Source organism: Halichoeres trimaculatus, unplaced genomic scaffold (assembly GCF_033239565.1).
Source record: "Halichoeres trimaculatus isolate MK-OKI-2021-1 unplaced genomic scaffold, fHalTri1.1 fHalTri1_scaffold_19, whole genome shotgun sequence".
NCBI lineage: Eukaryota > Metazoa > Chordata > Actinopteri > Labriformes > Labridae > Halichoeres > Halichoeres trimaculatus.
Window position 1 is genome coordinate 16,276,436 of NW_027437197.1, and position 17,648 is coordinate 16,294,083.

Genomic DNA, 17,648 nt, shown 5'->3' on the forward strand with positions numbered 1-17,648 from the left:
GCTCTTGTGTTGTTAGAGCTGCTAGCTTGGAATGAAGTAATTGTACCATCTTCACCTTCATTACCCACTCCCCTTAAGGAACAACTCTTAAAACAAGGACAGAATACATTCTGCAGAAGAAGGGCCTTCTTGAGCACAAGATATAAGAGTCAACATTTTATTTATGTTTTTCTTTTCTTTTCTAAAAACACATAATCCATCAAATATTGCACAATAAAAATACAAATGGAAATATAAAATATTTAGAAAACAAGAGGTCACCTTTAAGAAAAAACACAATGTAGACAAACACCTGGACATGCAAATTGCAGAGTGAGATGCTTGGCTGTTGATTAAGCATTTCCTCCCAGGAGAAACAGTCTGCTGGAAAATTATGAATTCCCAAGTATGAAAATTGCTGTGCGCATAAAATTGCACAAACAAAGGCGTTCACACTGAGTCATTTGGCAAACAACTTTAAATCCGTAGCACACAACAAATTAATCCAACAATGAGGAAGAAGTTCATCGGTGAAAGGTGAAAATATGATCCTTCAGAAGGCTTCGCACACACTAAGGCCTTGATGGTGTGAAGACTGGATCAGGCTTCAATTCATCCTAGTCAGGACAGGCCCCTCAGCTGCTCAGAGATCCAAAGTTTTATCTTTTCCAAATAAGGACAGGCTGAATGACATCTCCTCCATGTTAGTTAAGTTTGGCACTGATACGTATCCACTGGAGAGCCTGTCGGGTGTACTGGACTGCATGAGCGATACTACTGTGAAGAGTCAAAGGCCCAGACAACGTATTCAAGTAGTTGAAGAATTCTGCAAAGACAAAATAGATCACCCTTAAAAACGTACAGATTTACTGAGCAAAGTCATGAATCTCTCTTTCCATTTCACTCTCATACCTTTATTTTCCTTTGCCAGGTTGTCTGCCACCTCCCAGTACTCATAGCTGTACAAGACACTGTTGGTAATGTTCAGGTGATTTGCTGCCATCTGGTGGATTCGCTGGGGAATGCTTATATGAGAGGAGATGCTGCCCCCATGTGAACCCCGCCCGCGCTGTTTTGCATTAGGTGAGAGTGAAGACGGGGGTCCTCCTGTCCCCCTTTGAATTAGAAACATGACAAAGAGTGACAGGAAAAAAACAAAAGTTCAGGTGGGTGGAATAAACATAGAAAAGACAAAACAAACACCCTGTAATATAAAGTTATTATCCACCTACTTCCCAGAGTCATTCCAACCTGGAGGTGTTGAAGGCACTTTGGGAGAACTCTGTAACAAAACCATAAACAAAATTAAAGTCTGAGAAACCTAAAAGACAAAACTTCCTGTGGATGACACATCATATTTTATTTTTTAACACACCTTAAAGTAGTCCAGCAGGACTTTGGAGTATTTCAGTGCATGGTCTTTCTTTAAGCGAAACATTTGCCAGTAAAGGAGGGCAAGGCATCGGAAACTGTGGACACAAACAAATGTCAGAGAGACTCAGACAAACCGCAACTCGTGCTCAAAATTCAGGTCTTTCAGCCCGATGACAGATGTGGTATAAACAGCGGAGATGAGATACGCACCACAGAACCGCTAGCTGTTTGTCTTCCTGTCTTGCCCCAGGGCCAGAGTGACTCTTCAGCCTCATCGCGTACCTAAACACACATGTCTGTTAACAGCTGAACTGCAGTACAAGTTTGTGTCCCTTCTTCTGTGATGGTTTGTCCAAAGTAACATATTTTCTTTGCTTGAATGAGTGATTCACCTGATGAGCTCCACCGTCTCTGAGTACATGGTGTAAGGAGACTTGGCCTCCAGTGGACCTTCCTCCATCGCCTTCCCACATTCCATGAAAGACAGAGCAGCATCAATGTAGTTCACAGCTTTCCCCAGCTTGTCCACCTGGAAAGAGAGGAAAGAGTTGTCCACCAAACAGAGTAGACCTTGAAGTAAGAGGATCATAACTTAGTCTGATGTGACTAAAATGAGCAAGAGGAAACCCAGGGAACTCAGCGCTGTACTCTTGAGATTTATGAATGAACTGTTCTTCCTCTATAAAACATGTATTCACTTTAACTGTGTAGTTCAGGTCCTCTATTTTATTGATTAATAGATGATAAGTCCACTTCTCCCCAGTCCACCTGATCAGGTTGTCGAAAGCAAGAGAAAAAAAATAGTTTGAACATTGCTTCTCAGGGTCAGTATTTGTGCCCGTGAGGTTTAAAAGTTAACTCAACAGATGCAAATAGAAGAAAGAAATTATAGTTTGTAGTTTTTGTTTTTAATGCAATATCACCAAATAAAATGGTTTAGAAAAGTATGATGCAGAGGATGGTTTTGGGATATCTTTGAAGTACCAATTGAGAACAAAAACTCACCATTGCATCTGCCCGGTGCTTCATCCGTTTAGCTTCATGTAGGTAGTACTCAGCATGATGTGGGCTAAGGAACATGGATGGAGTGAAGTTAGTCCAAACACCCAGGTTGGTCTGATTCTTGATTTATGGCGTTGAAGTGTTTCACTGTGTGTGGCCACTCACGTTTCATGATTTGGCATTGTCCCCCGGTGTTCTCCAGGGCCCCAGGACTCAGAAGATGTTTGGGGTTGTCTTGATACTTTTACAAATTCCACCTCCATCTTCGGCTGCTTACAAGTCATCAAAGTACACTTATGTTAGAAGGATTTAGAGTAGTACATGAGCGGATTGCAAACGATTGGTGTCAATGATTGTGAACAAGTATATTCTGTGTGTGTTAGACAATGCACGTGTTTCGCACTGCAAAGATGGTGAACTCAAAGACAGTCCCCTCTGCAAAAACAATGATCTCACCCATAAATCCATATCTGCCTTTGTTTATCATCTAAAATAAATCAAGCTTAAATCATTTTGAATGAAAGTATGATATTTCTGCATTACCTTTATGGCTGCATCTCTTGTCTTGTCTCTGTTCTTGGAGATGTGATGCTGACCTGACATCTTTGTTCTGGAGGGAGGCTTGGTACACTCTGGGCTGTCAGAGAGCGGTGACACAGGAGACAGTGGCCTTTTGCTGTCCAAGTACTCCTCCAGGTACCTGGAAGTGCACACATGTACAGACAGTAAACACAGACACATCTGGTGTAGAGGAAGCAGCGTGTTTGGTGTTGTCTTACCCATTGTGCGTGGTCTCCGTCACTAAGTTTTTCTCTGCTGTGTGAGATGAAGATCCAGAGTGCACAGGAGGGTCATTCACATAGGAATTACTCCTCTTGATGTCTTTATGTGACACACCATTCTCCAGCTGGTTATACACAAAGGAGCACACATTGAAGAAAACCCAAACTGATTCTTTCTGCCTCATATTTCAGCATAAAAACATGTAATAAATGTTTTCAACCTTGCGCTTTCTCCTGTTGTCTTTGGTCCCGCTCTCAGGGACAAACAGGTGTTTCATAGCCTCTCTTTGCTTGTCCTTGGCTGGTGTCACAGAAGAGGTAGTGGAGGATTTTTTAACGGGTGAAGTAGTTGTGCTGTCAGGGACTCGTTTGAGAAGACAGAGGTCTATCTGCACCACCAGATTTCGAAGCCCTCGTTGGGAAGATGTTGTAGCCTTCTCCCCTCGCCCAAACGGCACCAGTGTGTACAGTTTCTGCTTCCCCTCACTTTGGTTCCCTGATGTGGGAGCTCTGGGGTGCACCACCTTTGGCCCGTTAGTGTCAGGTCTACCTGGACCTTGTTTATGTGTCTTAGAGAGTTTTTCATGAGAGGTAGAGTCTGCTGGGACTTTGGCAACTGGGACCTGAAATTCAGACTCTGAATCTGAGTTTGAAGAGGAGGAGGTAGAGGACGAGGAGGATGATCTACGAGGAGTAGAGGAACATAAAGGGGGAGTGGATGGTTCTTGCTGTATCTCTTTTTCCTCCCGAGTTGTTCTTTTTTCCGTTCTCTCCTGGTTGTGTAAGCCGTCTCGAGGGCGGTGTTGTCTGGTGGTGGTAGGTGTTGATCTCTGTTTGGGCTGGGCTGTTTGCCATTCACGTCTTTTCTCCTGCTCCCTCCTCCTCCTGTTGTCCTCTCTCGCTGTCTCCTCTTTTCTTCTCTGCCTCTCTATCACTCCCTCGCCCTCCCCTGCCTCCTCCTCTTCTTCTGATGAGCTCTGGATCCAGGGACGTCTCAGTAACTGCTCCTCCGCCAGCCTCCTGTCTTCCTTTCTCTCCTGTTTCCCGTGTTGGTTTTCTCGAAGTCTGTCCTCTTTTCTGTCTTTTTTGCCCTCTTTTTGTGTTTGAGGATTTCCTGTCTGATCTACCTCCTGATCTTTGGCTACGGGTTTCTTCTGTGGATATCTTTTATGGTTGACATGCACTGAACTTTGGGGAGTACCATCAAAAGCCTTGATCCAATGACTTAGGCTTGGGTTTGACCTGGAGTTTGATCCAGTGTCTGAATTTGCAGTAGCAGCTTTGGAGGTAGATTGAGAATGAGTACTATGACCAGATGTGCGACTTGTAGGGATGCTGTGCTTGGCTCTTGAGGGGCTCTGTTGTGTGGTAGGTTGAGCTGAAGACCTGTTTTTGTGGTTCGAGTTGTGGTTGGATGAACTTCTTTGAGGTTGCTGAAATTGCAACGCCTTTTTGGCTTTTGGTGCCTCTGGGATCTGTCGAGGATTTGAGTTAGGCTTGGGTCTAGATTTGTGGTTAGAGTTTAAAGTGACAGAATCCTTGGATTTGCTTTGGTCCTGCGCAGGTCGAGACTTGGCTGTGTGCTGGTGAGGTTGCTGTAAATGGTTTTTACTTGAAGACTTGGTCCTGTGGTTGTTGGTGTTTGGCGGAGGGTCAATCCACAGATTATTTCTTGTCCGGTGTGGATTGGGTTCGTGGCTTTTCTGTGTTTGGACCTGACTCCGAACTTCTGAGTGTTGACCAACTCTGGAAGGAGGAGGCAAGCTTGGACTTGGGCTTCGTGGGGGGTCTCTGGGTATAGGGCTAGGGCTTCGGCTGGCTCTTGTGCTCCCACTCGGACTGGGGCAAACACTTTGAACCAAGGTTTGGATCGGGCTTTGGCTTGGGCTTGGACTTGGGCAGGTGCTGGGGAATGGACTTGGGCTAGGACAGAAGCTATATCCAGGACTAGGAAGGGGGCTGTTGTTGTCACTGTAATGAAAATGCGGGCTGGGGATAGGGCTTTGGCTTGGGCTGTAGTCCTGGTTACTGTCCCAGGATCTGGCTGGAGATGGGGCTCTTCGGGTGCAGGGAGAGGGAAAGCGTCCTGGAATGCTCTGAGAGGGATCTTGTTCACTGCTGGCAGATTTTTTCTTCAGCCATTTATCCAACTGCCAGTGAGTAGCAGAGGGGTGATCAGCCTTCAGGGGGCACAGAAAGGAGAGAAACAAACATCCATTATCAATGAGAAAGACTAGGATGTACCATAAGTCCACGCTAAAACGCTGACATTGACTATCTTTGAAGAGCGGTGGAATAAAAACATTTGAAAGCTGGATTATTGGCAACAAAGAGACAACAAGAGAAATATGTTTGTGGGAAATAAATGGATACTTAGTCAATTTAGAGTAGGAAATACAAGAAATGCTTAAGTCCCTTGAATTGGCAATGAATACAGGAAGTAAGTCACTCTTTGAAAATCCACATTCAGAGATAACTACATTGAAGCCAAGTTTGCATAGTCACATTTAACCAAAGAAGTTGTGCATTTTGTACATGCACACACAACACGTTCTCACTTTCCAGAACTGTCTCCAAACTACATGAATAACAACTCAACATGTGGAAAACTTGGACCATGACAGTGAAAAAGCTCCAACTGACACTCTAACCTCCTTCCAATAGCCTACTTTCTACTTGCTCTCACAGTCCACATCTGTGCTTACAGTAGCTCAACCCCCATCCAATTATGCCAAATGACTCACATAATGTTTGCTTAACAACTGGCGTGGTAACATTAGAAACAAGTAGAGCACAAAACAGAGGGAAAGAGCCTTCCCTGAAGTAAGGAATGAAGATGATACTCACGGCTTAAAGCTTCCTCTTTCTCCCGTTGTCTTATTCCCTCTTAGCTGACCAGGAGCTAAATTAAACCTCTACTTGCTCCTCAAGTCAAACAGTGACCCCCTCCCTCCCGTCCCACATCCCGCGCCCTGTTTCCAGTGAAGACACTGCATCTCTTGTATCGTCTCGACGGCCCTCCCCTCTTTTTTCTGTCCCTCCCTCTTTCTCTCGCTACCTGGAACTCAGGATTTGCTGCTTCCATAACTCCAACCCCCAACTCTTTCTTGGGAGACATTTAAACAGTCCACGTAAATGAAAAACACATGGTGTGCTCCCCCAAACACACTCCAGTCCCTCCCTCCCTCTCTCTGTCTCCCTCTCCATAGGGGCCCAATGTAGAGCATGTTAAGTAATACAGTTCACTGAGTTGTACAGGGCCGCCCATTCATAAAAGAGGAGCAGGTTTCCCCTTCATTCCTGACACATCACGTCTCAACCAGCCCTCCTAATGCCCCACATCTCCAAAACTCAGTCACACATTCAGATTATGTATAAATAGTCACATTCCAGCCACATTCCTCCTTGTGCGCTTTTATTTTGAAGGCTCACTCTAGCTGTCAGCATTAACTCAAGGCTGAGACACTTCCTTATGTCCTGAGGGCTGTCCTCTTCAAGACATGACACCCAGGCACTAACACAACAAGCCACCCCTGCTGTCCTCCTCTCTACTCGCATGCATTCCTCATTCCTATCACCCCCCCTTACACCCCTACACACACACCTGCTGTAAACTGCCTTGCAGCCACCACTCCCTGAAGAGACACAGAAAGAGGGACAGAGAGTCGGCAGCTCGGTGTTGGTCATACCTCCTTAGTATTTGCAGGCGACGTAGGAACTTCTGGGCTTCCTCGGTGGGGGCTCCAGGACTGAAGGCTGCTGCTGTTGGACTCAGCGCTGGAGTCTGAGCCTGAAGAGTCCGAGCTGGAATGTCTCACCCGTCTGCCATGTGTGTGCGCTCGCTGTGCTGACAGGCTGTCAGTCAACACACACACAAACATCAGAGGGGTCAGCGTACGTACACAGCAGAGGGGAGTTCGACTTATGTTTACAGACAAACATTGAAGCTCACGTCCACAATATGAGCACATTGATGCTTTTTAATCGTGTACCTTTGTCCATCCCAGGAAGATGACTCACGAGTTTCCTTCAGGGGCACAGAAACAGAAACATATCAGTCACAGCAGCAGTTTGCTTCACTGGATGTAAAACCTCAGCTGTTTGATAAACAGAAGAGTTAGTGAATATCCTCTGTGCCAAACTGTGTGTGGGTGGGTAGAGCAATGCTTAACACAACCAGAAAAACAGGCATCACTAACAGGAGCTGCCAAAGAACTCTGGGTATTGTTCTGGTTTTGTTTCCCATCATTCATTCTATCATTTTTACACTCTCACTTAGTTTTCACACACACACACAAGTCAAAATTGGGCCAAAAAAGCATCTGTGAGTGTCACCAACCTTGTGAGTGTCCTCATCATCACTGCTCAGCTTCAGGTCATCAGCAAGCATCCTGCGAGAGAAGTCACAGTCAGGGAATCAATATCAATTTTTCCCTCCTGATTACAAACCCTCAGCTCAAGGTGTTTAAAGTTTCACTCTTTCTGTTCTGTAACATAAATTTAAAGTCACAATGCTGAATGCTGAAACTAAACATGCAGATATTCAAAGTTTTACATATTTATATATATGTAGAGGCAATCCCTAAATCTGTTATTTTTTGCATAGCTGCTACGAGGACACTAAAAGGACAAAAAAAGACTTTGAAAACACACAAAACCTCCTCTTTAACAGGCTGGGGGTCCCTAGAGTAATTATTTCTTTATTAACTATTAATCAAACTGTTACCATTATTGATGTCATTCACATCAAGATATGGGGAAAAATTTGGATGAAGGCATTAAAGAGCCTTAAAAATAAGCTATGCTGGAAAAAAAAGATAAATTCATTAGAAAGAAAAAACCAGAGAAGCATCTACAGCAATGTGATTCAAATAATTATAGGCCTGGACGTCAAAAACGTCAGGTTACATAACACAGGTTGGGTTGTAATGTTGAACATGCTGCTGGCGTACAACACCAAACATGTGTTTCACACTAAAAAGAGGAAATAAAGAGGCAACAAACAGCAGCACATAGTTCTTCACTGACAGCTTAAAAAATGATCCTTGACCTTTGACCTGACCCGCATCATGCAGCCTGAAAACTTTCAGGATCTACTTCTCTTCACTCTCTATCTTTACTGCCTTTCTTTGTGGTTGATGTTTGATGTTCCTGATTTTTATCCATTAAAACATTAACAGCCAGAAAATAAGCGAAATAAACCACATGTTGATATGTTACATGGTCTGTGTGCCAAACAAGCAGCTCAGGTTGGATGACCTTTGTTGGATCATGTTTCCTTGTGTCCTACTTACGATTTGTGAGGTGCAACGTGAGGGTGACGGGTCATCCGCGGCTGACCATCCCCCCTACCTGAGACAAAAAACAGGGATCAAAGACCAGCAACAAACCATGTCGTAATAAAAAACCTAATGTCCATGAATCTATCATATTATAATTGGACGTGTTAGTAAGGGAACACGTACTGTGCCTCTGATGTGTTGATGGTAGCTTTGCTTCCTTTGAGGAAATAAGGACAAAAATGGTTAGGATAAAAAAAAAAGATTTGCAAAACAACAAAGAAAGAGCAAATAAAACAAAAAACAACCACATGGAGACAAAAATGTCTCTGAGCAACACAAATGTGTCTGTCTCAGATGAAGGAGAGGTTGCCTTAGGGCATATTTTTCAGTGAAACACCCATACAACACACACACACACACACACACACACACACACACACACACACACACACACACACACACACACACACACACTCACACACACACACACACACACACACACACACACACACACACACACACACACACACACACACACACACACACACATGCGCGCATACCTTAGGGTTGTAGAGAATTCGCTGGGCCTGGTCACAGGCCTGCTGGGACGGCCAGGACTGAGTCATGTCCTGTTTGTGACACAGAGGCTGGGGTTAAAGGTCAACTGTGAGGCATCCCAGTGATTGATGGAGCTCACATACAAAAAGTCCATCCTAAATCTGTCTCTTGAACTTTCTTTAGATTTGTTTGACTTAGGAGCAACGTCCACCCATATTATGTAGAGAGCAGCCTTACTGTTTCTTACCACCAGGGGGCGTGTGGCTAGTCATAAATATCCCTCTATGAAATGATTCCTCTGATCTTTGACTGTGGTCATCTTAGAGCTGTTTTACTTGGTATTAATTACTGTAATAAACGTAATATTTTATCGATATTTTATCTGTTAACATTGCAGTCTACCATATAAATTGTGTAAAGCATCTATAAAATAACAAATACATTAACTGTAAGAAAACATTGTATGTAGTCACAGTAAAAATAGTCAAATAGACTCAGGATTCTTCACAGGATGATGGTACTTCAACTACAGGTAGTGCCAAAGCGAGATGCTGAGTAATCTTTTGGTTTAAATTGAAAGACAACCATCTGCATCCTCATATTAATCCATATATTAATCTCATACACTGGATTACAGGTGTTTTAAAAAATCAAAGTGGCGTCATTGTAAAAGTGACAAAAATGTAGACCCTTACTGTGATTACATCAACATCATTTACATCATCACACTTTTTGGCCCGGAGTGTCACGCAAACTGTTGTGAAGACGGGTCTCCTAGCAAGGCGTGTGTTTGTTTTGGAAATGAATAGAGATCAGACCTTGTTTTAAAACAAACTTTCTGTGTTTGAGACAATTTTTCACTAGATACAATGTGACGAGGTAAGGTATTTATCAACAGTTATGTAGCCTTGGTGTTTGAAACATAAGAACAAGCAAACTTTGTACCTTAGTTTAGCAGCCAGCTATATTTAGCACTACTGGCAGCTCAGTGCAATCAGACGTGTCTGAAATGTGTAATGTTAGTGAATTCACATAATGTTGGGCCAGCGCTCATCTACCAAGCAGAGCTAACGTAACCTCACTCTTCATTTTATTGATAGACTCTCAAGTTTGAACAGACCACTGCAGAATAACTACTGACTGTGGATTGAAATGGACATTATCACAAACAGTTTAGCCCCTGTGTTAGCCTTTAACGCGGGCTGTATCACTCTCCTGTTTATCTTTCTTCTGCTCTTCTGTCCTTTTTCTGTCTGACATTTAGGCTCCTGTGTCTACCATCACTACAAAATTAATCATGGAAATAGTTTTCAGCAGAGAAAAACACAAATCTGTCTTCTCACTACTAAACTTCGCCAGCCGGTGTGGTGTTGTCATAGAGACTGAGATGTGCTGTAAATCAATCCTGTCCTGCTCAACCTGATCGGGAAGCTAAGAAGTAGCATCTAGGAATAACCTATATTAGCGCTGATAATCTCATTTTAAAGTGTGGATTGTAATTAGGCATACAGTATATCTAGAAGGGAGACTTTTCAAGATCAGTTAGAAACTCCTCACAGCCCCTTTAAGTTACAGGTTAGAGAAGCGCAGTGACTTCCTGTTTCAGATATTTCAGTCTCCCAGCTGCCGCATCGAGCTGCTCGCTGTCTCACAGCTCAACATGAAGGAAGATGAAACAGCCTGTGATGATTACCCATGATTATACACTGAGGCTTTGATGAAAATTTACCCCATCCCTTATTTATTCTCTTGCTCTGTGCAGTATTTCAGAGGAACGCAGTGACATAGAGGAAGCTCTGCACCCTCAGTGCACTGTCTCATATTATTCTGATTATAATCTCAGCTGATTAGATTTGCCTGCAGTCACACTCAGACTAACCAGGCCTCATGGATGCTGACAAAGTGTCCTGATTTTGTACCGTTCATGTGGCATGATCTTGATCTGGTTACTCAGTAATGTTAGAATGAAAAATACTCCCTTTGTGGTGCACATGGCTTCAGGATAACTTAAAGTAATCAAAGGAGAGAGTGATTATTTGGTGCTAAAGCTGTGAGCCCACAGTGTGAGCATCCTCCTTTCTTAAATAAACAGTGCATTTAATGTTATTTAGAAATTATAAAGTCTTCTGTACACAGAATTTGAAGCTCAAGCTGTAGCTGTTCGCTGGTTAGCATAACACAACAAATCAAAAGTCACTGCATTGGCTGAAATGCAAAAACTGAAATACAAGCAAGTGCTTACATCTTATTTAAAGAAAAATAGTCTATTAGACTTGGTGTGAGCCAAAGTCACATGAAAATGTAATATTTCAAGATGTTAAAAATGCAAAAACTACACCTGAACCTAAACAAATCTACAAACAGGGTAATAGAATTTGCATGTCATTATTGTTGTCCTTAATATCTTGAAATAAGACATTTTTCCTGGACTTATCACATGAACCGGGCCTAATCTAAGCTAAGATAATCTTTTACTCAAAATAAGAAGTCAACAAGCCTGCCTGAAGTCAACATCCTTGTAGTATTATGTAGCAATGTGTGCTGCAAACCAGATAAACTAAATATAATTTGCTGTAGTGACTGAATTTGAAGCTACAGACTGAGCAAAGTGCCTATCATTTCGAACTGTATGCTCTTTAGCACATTTAAAAATGCTTCCCAGAACATCCATACTAATGAGTTAAAACGAGCTTGTGCTTCCACGATTAAGAGTTTTAATGCCAATAACTTTACAAAGGTGTAATCCCTCTGATCCAGCAGGAAAGTACTCCCCAAGAACTTCTTTGACCCTACATGGGAATGTGCTCAGAGGAATGCTCCCACTTTCATTTTTTAAAATCCACAGATGTTCATGAGTGGACACATTTTTATGAACCTGCCTGCCAGCTCCACCGCTCCACTCTCCCCTCCTTTCTCTTTCCCTTGACAGTAAGCCCTGGAGGGCAAGTGTTTCCTCTCTCCGCTCATCCTTTCACTTCATTATCTCTCCTCCCCCAGTCACCAAGGACACAGCACCAGGCTTCACCGCTTTCCTCTTCCAACAACAACAAAGTCCCCCAGGTGGAGCATTATGTGTTGCTATCTTCCTCCCACCCTTCCCCGCCCGATATTCTGTACCTCCATTTTTCTTCTTTGCTTTTCGGAGCTGTCCCACACTGACAGAGGACAGAAAAGTGATACTCTGTGAAACTCTCACTAGAAAGCATCCTTAGTGTTTGCTCCTTTGCATCCTACTCCAGCAAACAAAAGATGCTACAATTTTAAATTCTGGGAGGCTTAATCAATAAAATGTGGCTGGTTTTTGTGGAAAATTACACCTCTCAGAATGAAATAATCATTTAAAGCAAACAAAGGTAGACGCTTACCTCGAGAATGTCTTTGGCACAACCGTTGTGTTTGTTTCTTGATACCTGCAAACACACATAAAAAGCGATACTCACTGTAAGTTAAAACAGATGCATCATCAAGGGGGTTCAGTATTAGTTGCTTTCAGGTAATAACAGTAATATCTCAGAACAACAAACATATGACACATTCATAAGGAGACACACACATGCTTTTTGCGCATCGAAACGCAACAAAGTCTGCGTTAAAATTTAGGTTGAGTGCACACAAGTGCATTCACTTCTTCATTTCTTTCATCACTTCTTCCTCCCTGAATGACCCTTAACCTTTCAACCCCTCTGACAAAGACAGAAACACACGACTAATGTACAGAAACCTTTAAAAATTCACCTTCTGCATTCTGCTTCCCGCCCTTTTCTCATTCAAAACACGGTGTAGCACTTTACAGTAAGGTAACACACACACACACACACACACACACACACACACACACACACACACACACACACACACTGTAACTGTGAGAGTTGTGAGACGGTTGAAACTCAGCGATGACTCATATCTTTGAATTCTCAGCTGCAGACGATCAGACGGATGCTGACTATGTTGCAGGCAACTTTCTGTTTCCATCTGTGTTGAGCAACCCCCCTCCACACACACACACACACACACACACACACACACACACACACACACACACACACACACACACACACACACACACACACACACACACACACACACACACACACACACACACACCTCCCCCTTTCTCACATCTCAGTTCACAATTCAAATTCAGTGCTTGGGCATGAGAGCCTGGAACAGTGTTGCTCAAGCATTATGATAAAGAGCAAATACTCCACATGGCTTTCACTTCCCTTTGTGTTGCTGCTGTTTGTGCAAAAGGAAAGTTTTATTCTGACTCTGAGTTCCATGTGGGAAAAAAATGATATTTCCTTGTTTTAAGACAAAATTGTTAAGTATTCCTTTTCATCGCTGAATCCTCCAGTGGAAATCATCTGAAAATGTAGTTTTTGTACTTTAATTTAATTTCCCTTACACAGACGCTGAGTTTCTCTTCGTTTGGGTGATTTGCTTCCAGCTTTTATGCCCCACTCTGTCTTCTTGTGCCATCTGTGCAGCACCAGCATGCACAGCAGAGAAATGTGTGCATGCTTGTGTGTATGTGTGTGTGTGTGCGAGAGAGAAAGAGCCTGTGAAGCTGACTCTTCTTGCTTGCATGACTCACTAAGGTCAGAGTCTGAGTGGCTAGACCCAGAGCCTGCGGATGGAAAACAATGTGTGTGAGAACTGTCTGATTATCAAAGCCACCAGGCGGTTATGAGGCCATGGGCCCAAAATGAAAAACATAAACACAGACAGCCAGTATTTTACCTCCCTGTGGGCAACACACAAACCGAAATCAGGCCAGATTTTCTTGCTTTTACACTTCACCGGCCCATTAGAGTGGATATTATCATGTGCAATGTGTTTCACACATCCACAGCCTCCAGCACTTCTGGCTGCAGCTCTGTTGCAATACCCTGATGAGTGAAACCCAGAGGGAAAAAACCAACCACAACCCATCAAAACACCTGCATCATGTAGCATGGAAGCAATACACTGCCAACCACCTGTTACATTCTTTAAGTATCTGCTCTTACTGAAGTTATGCTCTGTTTTTAAGGTGCTGTCTAAGACTTCAGTCATGTTGAGTATCATGCAGGATCATTTGGGAGTCAGGAGCACGAAATGCATGGCTCTACAGGGATTATTCCCTCATATTAGGTCAGTATTCCTGTCAAAGAAGAAAGATGCTTCACGATTATCCTGCAGGAACTCTGAGTGCAGATTGGTGGATGTAAACATGCAGCAGTTTGTGCAAAAGCTCAGTGGAGCTGTCACTGGACTTGTGAAGCTTCACACTTAAATTCTTATTCTATTTATAAGTCAGGTATTCTCCAGTCGCTTACCTGAGAATAGGCGCATCTGAGTAGAAAACAGACGGTGGAAAGTTTCCCTTTGCCTCCGAGGACAGTAGGCATGGTTCCACGGTGTTCAGTGCGCTCCTCCGGTGTCCATTCCAGAGAAGACTCGCGTTAAAAGCGGCGCCGATCTGCACCTCCCTCAGCCCGGCTCTTCACTCATGGATGCGCCGATATGCAGCTGCCTGAAAGTCGGTTTGTGTGTGTGTGTGTGTGTGTGTGTGTGTGTGTGTGTGTGTGTGTGTGTGTGTGTGTGTGTGTGTGTGTGTGTGTGTGTGTGTGTGTGTGTCACCGGGGGAGACAGAGGGCGATGTAGGCGGGCCGGTAACGTCAGAGATGACACACACGCTGCTCACGCAGGGAGATCACGACTCAGGATGGCCCTGGGGATGGTCAGGAGCGGAGAAGTCCTGCATGTTTCCAAAAGCGAAATTTAGGATGACAGAGCATCTGAGTATTAAAATTTCTAACCAAATAATTACATTTGCATATTTCATTTAGTCCACTAAGAGGAAACCAAAAAGAGTGTCTCACATCTTAGAGAATTACAACAGCCAGTCAAATTCTCTTCACTTAACAGTGACAATTCATTCATGTTTTCCCCTTTTTCTTCAAAACTGACTGTAAAAAAAGACGGATGGCTCATCCTCACCTCCTATGGCTGCACAACAGTGATGCCAAAACACCACCCACAAAGGAGTCTCAAATTAGACCCTGAGTGTTCATCCATTTATTATGCAAACATTACTGTAGCCAAAAATAGATGTGAAAATGATGATTTGACTGTACAAGATGCGTTTTATACAACTGTAATCAACAAAATTTTAGCATTTTAAGGTTTTGTATTGTTTCCCAGGATAAAAGGAGAGTCAATGTAGGTCATAAATGTCTGTTTTAAGGGTTGAGAATTTACTTTTAAAGAGTGAAAACTGGACATCGATGAAGACTGCGCAGCATGACCAAAACATTACGTTAGTTAAATTTTCAGCAATCTATTGTCACTGTTTTCTGCGCAGGTTTCTCCGTGCCCACGTCATAGAGCCATACACAGCACTGTCCCTTTGTACAGGGAGAGAAACCTATACTAATCCAATGCTAAAAGCTTCCTCTCCAGGAAATATACCATACGTCTGATCATATCTCCTTCCGACATCTCGGCCTTGTGCTCTTGTCTCCTTCATCTATTATTTGACTTAATATATTCTGCTCTGCAGTGACTCTGGGTTTTACCTTGTGATAAAATATGAGCTGTCTCTCTGAGCAGAGAGAGGAGGTAAAGTCAGACAAAAGGAGGTTGATTTATTGAGCATTGACCATGTTGATAAGAAGGAGCACAGGTGACATGATCTTCCTTATAACCACTGATTATTCGCTGAAGTTGTTGGAATTCATAAAACACCCTCTGCCTGAAGGGTTAGAGGAAGTTCATTAAATAAGTTGTTTAATTAGCTGGTGAATTTGTGTGCTGCCTAACTTGACGGCAGTGGTTCACTCCTCCTCAGGTGGTAGATTTTATGTGCGCACATGTTTATCTGTGGCTTTTATCACTCTGTGCTTCAAAGGGGAAGTTTCGTTCTCACAGCATGTTCTTTTTCAACTTATTTCTTGTGCACTGAGGCGTGAGCGTGCTTGGGTAAGAGGAGCCCTGAAAGTCCGACTTGTTTCGGCCTTATTGGTTGCAGATATTGTCATTCAGTGACCCTTGAGGGGTGACTTGAAGAAGAGGGAAATTCCAACATTTCAGACTCTGGACTTTGTCAGTTGAGTCAAATTAGTTAGTTTTGTTTTTTTTCAGTGTCAAAAATCTGACCATTGTAGGTCTTTTAAGGCTGAGACTTCAGAGCAGATGTGAAGCTGCAACAGAAGATTAGTATTTTTAATGATAAGAGCTTCAAACAACAGGTTTTTAGCTCATGCAACTATTCTGATTTCACAGACTTTAATAGTTTGCATTATGAAAGACTTTTCTTGTTATGTGTCAATTTTTTTATGAAATTCAAGTCTCCGTCCTCTTCTTGTTTTCTTCAGGTAAACAAAGATAAAGCGACAACCACATTTCCTGTGGTGTAGATATAAGTATGAGCTGAGATTCAAGGGGAAGAAATGCCTGGAGGGGCTCAGTAGCACCCTTGGTTACAGACCCATGGTGACAGGACCTTGAAGGCGCAGCAGCATCCCTCGACGCTGCATGTTTAGAACACGGCCAGCCTCAAGAGTCAAGCTTCCTGACAACACTAACACTCTTTCTGATTCTCTCTCTGTTAAAACATGGAAGATGGAGAGTAAGGAGTGATGGGAAAGAACCTTCCGGACATTGACAGTCCATGCACCTTAGTCTGGTTTCCATCAGGATCCTGTGAGTTTTCCAAACTCCAGAAGGTAGAAGAATTAAAATGAGGCACCCCACATTATAAAGGCACCATTTTTATCTTTCAATATCTTGAACTAAGATATTTTTCTGGATTTTTCAGGTGAATGTGACTCAAAATATTTTTTCTTTATTTAGATAAGACACAAATGCTTGATTCAGTGTTTGCACTGTGATATTAATGGTACAGTATGAGATTTTTTTTTTCTTTTAGCAGGGCATTAACATATATAGACATCCATTAACATAAAGGTGGTGCATCTTTCTAGAGGGAGTTATCTGGCTCCTGGCTTTGGTTGCAGTTGGATACTTTATGAACCAGGATGAGCAGAGAGCTCCACCCTGTGGCCAAAATTAGAAGTGACGCTCTACTCGACTTCATGACCAGTTCCTGGATGAATGTGACAAGAATCATACATATTTTACTCTGAGTTTGCCTCAGGACAAACACACACAGACACTCAGATTCAGCACATAGAGACAAACAAACTGTTTATTTTACATAGAGAGAAAAGTAGTGATAAAGTTACATGGGGGATCAAGAGTGTCAGTAAACTCCAGGATTTAAATGTTAGCGTAAAATCAAATACATGTTGTAATCTAGAAGGAACCAGTTGATAATCTGGTGCAAATGAGTGCAGACGTTTGTTGGACCAGCTATTATAATTTGTGTATAATCTAATAGTTGTGATCCAGCAAAAGATGTGCAAACACTTGCATTTTGTGCACACCAGATCAAAAGTTGGTCTCATAAAATAACTCAACTTTATTATAGACACAAGATAATGTTAAGGATTTTCTCATAAGATAAATACATTTTGTGCAGAGGTTAGTATCAGGAGACTCTCAGGGACTCTGTAAAAAGTAGAGAAACATTTTTTGCACAGGTCACTGATTTGAACATTTCTTCTGAAATATATCTTGCATCAAAAAACCCTTTAGAATCAATCATGTTAAAGGGAAAGCTTGT

General features: G+C 42.7%; 1 protein-coding gene across 2 annotated transcripts; it reads right to left on the reverse strand.

Annotated features, from left to right (window-relative positions):
• Positions 1-262: 262 nt before the first annotated feature.
• On the reverse strand, positions 263-14,477 carry aff3 (AF4/FMR2 family, member 3). Of its 2 annotated transcripts, none has more exons than XM_074695004.1 (19): positions 14,299-14,477; positions 12,343-12,387; positions 8,980-9,048; positions 8,603-8,636; positions 8,432-8,489; positions 7,477-7,528; positions 7,130-7,164; positions 6,827-6,992; positions 3,359-5,317; positions 3,135-3,262; positions 2,899-3,055; positions 2,521-2,624; positions 2,359-2,422; positions 1,746-1,882; positions 1,564-1,635; positions 1,355-1,448; positions 1,212-1,261; positions 892-1,094; positions 263-805 (listed from the first exon to the last, which is right to left on the reverse strand). In XM_074695004.1, the coding sequence occupies exons 1-19, from the start codon at positions 14,368-14,370 to the stop codon at positions 684-686; spliced, it is 3,621 nt and encodes a 1,206-aa protein (XP_074551105.1). In that variant the 5' UTR covers positions 14,371-14,477; the 3' UTR covers positions 263-683. The 2 variants fall into 2 exon arrangements, with proteins under 2 accessions (XP_074551105.1, XP_074551104.1); XM_074695003.1 differs by having other exon boundaries at positions 2,521-2,627.
• Between the last annotated feature and the right edge of the window lie 3,171 nt (positions 14,478-17,648).

Excerpts from the sequence above, each read along its gene's own strand:
- aff3 (XM_074695003.1), bottom strand. The coding sequence starts at position 14,370 with ATGCCTACTGTCCTCGGAGGCAAAGGGAAACTTTCCACCGTCTGTTTT. Across the intron at positions 12,388-14,298 it reads TCAGATGCGCCTATTCTCAG|GTATCAAGAAACAAACACAA; the intron begins GTAAGCGACTGG and ends GTGTGTTTGCAG. Across the intron at positions 1,095-1,211 it reads GGTTGGAATGACTCTGGGAA|GGGGACAGGAGGACCCCCGT; the intron begins GTAGGTGGATAA and ends TCTAATTCAAAG.